The 3088-nt window shown below is 40.3% G+C and overlaps 1 protein-coding gene across 1 annotated transcript in view; it reads left to right on the top strand.

Moving 5' to 3' along the window:
• Nucleotides 1–977: 977 nt before the first annotated feature.
• LOC109545629 (transmembrane protein 214-A) overlaps nucleotides 978–3088 on the top strand; it is a 5652-nt gene continuing 3541 nt past the window's right edge. The window contains exons 1-7 of the mRNA XM_019916425.2: nucleotides 978–1052; nucleotides 1101–1276; nucleotides 1334–1500; nucleotides 1557–1724; nucleotides 1779–2082; nucleotides 2135–2554; nucleotides 2612–2751. Coding sequence (XP_019771984.1) covers nucleotides 1138–1276; nucleotides 1334–1500; nucleotides 1557–1724; nucleotides 1779–2082; nucleotides 2135–2554; nucleotides 2612–2751 — 1338 coding nt within the window. The 5' untranslated portion in view covers nucleotides 978–1052; nucleotides 1101–1137. The remainder of the gene's footprint in view (nucleotides 1053–1100; nucleotides 1277–1333; nucleotides 1501–1556; nucleotides 1725–1778; nucleotides 2083–2134; nucleotides 2555–2611; nucleotides 2752–3088) is intronic.

The following is a 3088-nucleotide window of genomic DNA, read 5'->3' as shown; positions in this document are numbered from 1 at the left end:
AGCTATTTTCTGCTATCGTTATCAAAAGAAGCTAAATGAACCTAAAAAAGAGTATGTTAATAAATTGTGTAACAATAGTAGGATAATACAGTATATGAAAATTTGCTCTGATAATTCGTCTGTGCAAATTGTCAGTTATGTGACTTTGACTTAATCTCATTGTTTAAATTAATAAAGGTAATGTTAATTAATAATTTGGGTGTATGTTTCTCTGGTCTACTTCAGATTTTAGCATAGGTAACCATTTATGACTTAAATTAAATGAACATGAAGCAACACAATTATTTTGATTTAGTCAAATTAGTGCGCTTTCTTTAATTTTACGTTTTTTTGTGGATTGTTCTATTGTTAAAATTGTGGAATTATTCCATTGAATTTTATGGCAATTATCAAATGCATGTTGACAAAAGTGTGATTTATGATATTCTCTGTTTTTTATGTATGATTGGTATTCTTTGAGTTTTGTGTAATGGTCTTGAGTTTTCTCCTATATAAAATTTATTGCATTCGCAAGGAATTTTATAAATTACATTTTTTGTATTTTCAATTATATCTTGAGGTTTTGTTACTGAAATTTTACTTCTAATTGTATTTTCAGTTTTGAAGATAGTCCTAATGTTAAAGTTTTTACCTACTTGTTTAATTTGATCTGAAAGTCCAGGAATAAATGGAATGAAAAGGTTCGTAATAGGTTTATTTTGATTTTGTTTTGTGCGTGGGAATTCAATTTCGTTAAAACGTTTTTCAATAAAAGAATTTGGATAATTATTGAAATTTAGAATTTCTTTTATAAATTGTTTTTCTTATTTAAGAATAACTTGCGCTACTAAACAAAGAAATGCGGCTCAATAAACGATCCGAAACGCAAGAATCTTGAAGTTCGGCCCTGCCTAGCCGAACAAAGTCCGACGCCAACTACTACCAGCATTTCACACATGTCACGCAACGCCTCACTGTGATTGGTGGGAATTTCCTTTCTGGGCGCCACAGCCAATCAAACGTAGCGTTCGCAAGCAGCTGATCGGTGTGTCCTTACTATTGGCACGTCAAAAGTGAGTTGGAAGATTGAACGTCAGCTTGTTTTTGAGGTTTACTTTCAGTTTTTCTCGTTATTTTTCTTCGCCCACGCTGAAAATCATGTCAGGACAATGGGAAATCGTCAAAGCGAAAAATGACAGACGCAGCAAAGTCCCAGTACCGAAAGCGAACAACAAACAGCCGGATGGCAAAGCGAAAAAGACGAACATTTTGAATGGAATTCAGCTGGAGGATGTTTGTGAGTAGAAATAAGGCGAATTTCTAGTCAAATATTGAGACATTGCTGGTATTCCAGTGCCAAAATCCCAAATGCAAAACCTCTACTCAGTGAAAACGAGCGCGTCCAAAGACACAAAGCCCGCGGCAAAGACCAAGCAAAAAGGGGAGAAAAAGCCGAATAAATCGTCCCCTGAGCCCCCGAAGCCCAAACTGCCCAAGTCCATTGAAGCCGCGCTGCTTGCAGTAAGTCCGCCCCGGTGGGCCCCAAATTGAGTCCTCATTCCCTCTAATTATTCTAGATTAGCCCTGAGCAGTTCAGCATAGAGTATGAGGAGTCCAAGCGCTCATTTCCAGACGCCCCGATCATTTGGCTCAAGCAACTCACCCATTTTCTCAACCAAAAGATCCCTCTGGATGTGAAGAATCCAGTTTTCTCCAATAAACCCAGCGGGTTTCCTTTGAATGTGGCAAGTATAAATGTTACCTGCTAAGAAAGCAGTAAACTCATGGATGTTTTCCAGATGCCTTCAGCATTGAGGGCAACGATCGAGAAAGCTGTAACGGCAGCGGGAAAAAGCAACGCCCAGCTCTACTTCAACATAGCGCTCACCTCACTGGTGACTGACCTGAGCAAAGGATTGGCCACCATGGGTTATCGCTTTTTCCTGCAATACATCGCCCTAAACGAGCCGAAACTCGTAACGGAAACACTGGCAAAGTGCGTGGCACTGCGAAACTCCTACCAAAACCGTTCTAACATTGCCTTGTCCATCCTCTGGGCTGTTGGACATGTAGGCGTGCATGATTTGCAGTCTGGCCTCAAAGGTATCCTCCCGCTCCATGCCAAAGATCCTTAAACCTAGTAGAATGTTTGCAGTTTTTGAGGAACTGATGCTGCCCCTGTTGGACATGAAAAGCTATACGCATTACGTAGTGCAGTATCTAGTGGAATTGACGAGCCGCAGCTACAAAACGCCCCTAACCAAAGAACAGTGCTTCCTGATTCTGAGTGTGGTTCACTCAAAAGCCAAACATTTCCCTGCCGATCTGCAGAAGAAGCTTGTGGAGAATCTGCCCACAGTCAGAGACTGGGTGATGAACAACAGTGGCTCAAACCTGAAAAGCTGGGTGGAACCGTTTCTGAAGAAAATCGCCTCGACACCCAACCAGGCATATCAAAATTCGCTTTGTTATATTCTTATGGCAATTTTTGTGAACAACGATACCACTTTAAACGAGTGGCTTCGGCTGTATAGTAAAAACCTGCCGGCCAGCACCGTGTTATTCGACTATATACGTAAGTGGCAAAAAGCCTCAATCGATCATCAGACTCAATGGCTTTTGTTTTTTCCAGCTGACAATTACGACTCACTTCCTCCACCGCTTAAAGAGAACTTGATCACTTTGTTGCACGACTGCGAGCGAATTAATCGGGAATTGGCTTTGAAGAGCCGCAAAGACGATGGACTCAAGGAGGCCATTCGTGCTATGAAGGTAAGAATTGTGGTCATTGAAAGCTATTTATTAAATGTCTTCCGGAGAAGATTGTGTGTTTGGCAAATTTCTATTAAAAATCATAAAGATTGAAAAAAAAATTGATTCATAAAGCTTCGTCCACGGGCGGATCCAGCTTTAAAGGCAGGGGGGGGGGGGTTATGTATGTAGAAAAAATACAGTCTTCTGTTATCTATAAAATTAGAAAAATGATAGTCGTTTTGTGCAACAGTGGCGCAAGATTATTGCAAAATTTCATGTTTTCCGTCCCGTTTTGCATGTTTCTCGGAAGCAAAATGAGCAAGAACGCTCGTTTTTACATCGTTCCAGAGATAAC

Source organism: Dendroctonus ponderosae, unplaced genomic scaffold (assembly GCF_020466585.1).
Source record: "Dendroctonus ponderosae isolate FM_Combo_2020 unplaced genomic scaffold, Dpon_F_20191213v2 Dpon_F_20191213_10, whole genome shotgun sequence".
Taxonomy (NCBI): domain Eukaryota; kingdom Metazoa; phylum Arthropoda; class Insecta; order Coleoptera; family Curculionidae; genus Dendroctonus; species Dendroctonus ponderosae.
This window is presented reverse-complemented; position numbering and strand designations above follow the sequence as displayed.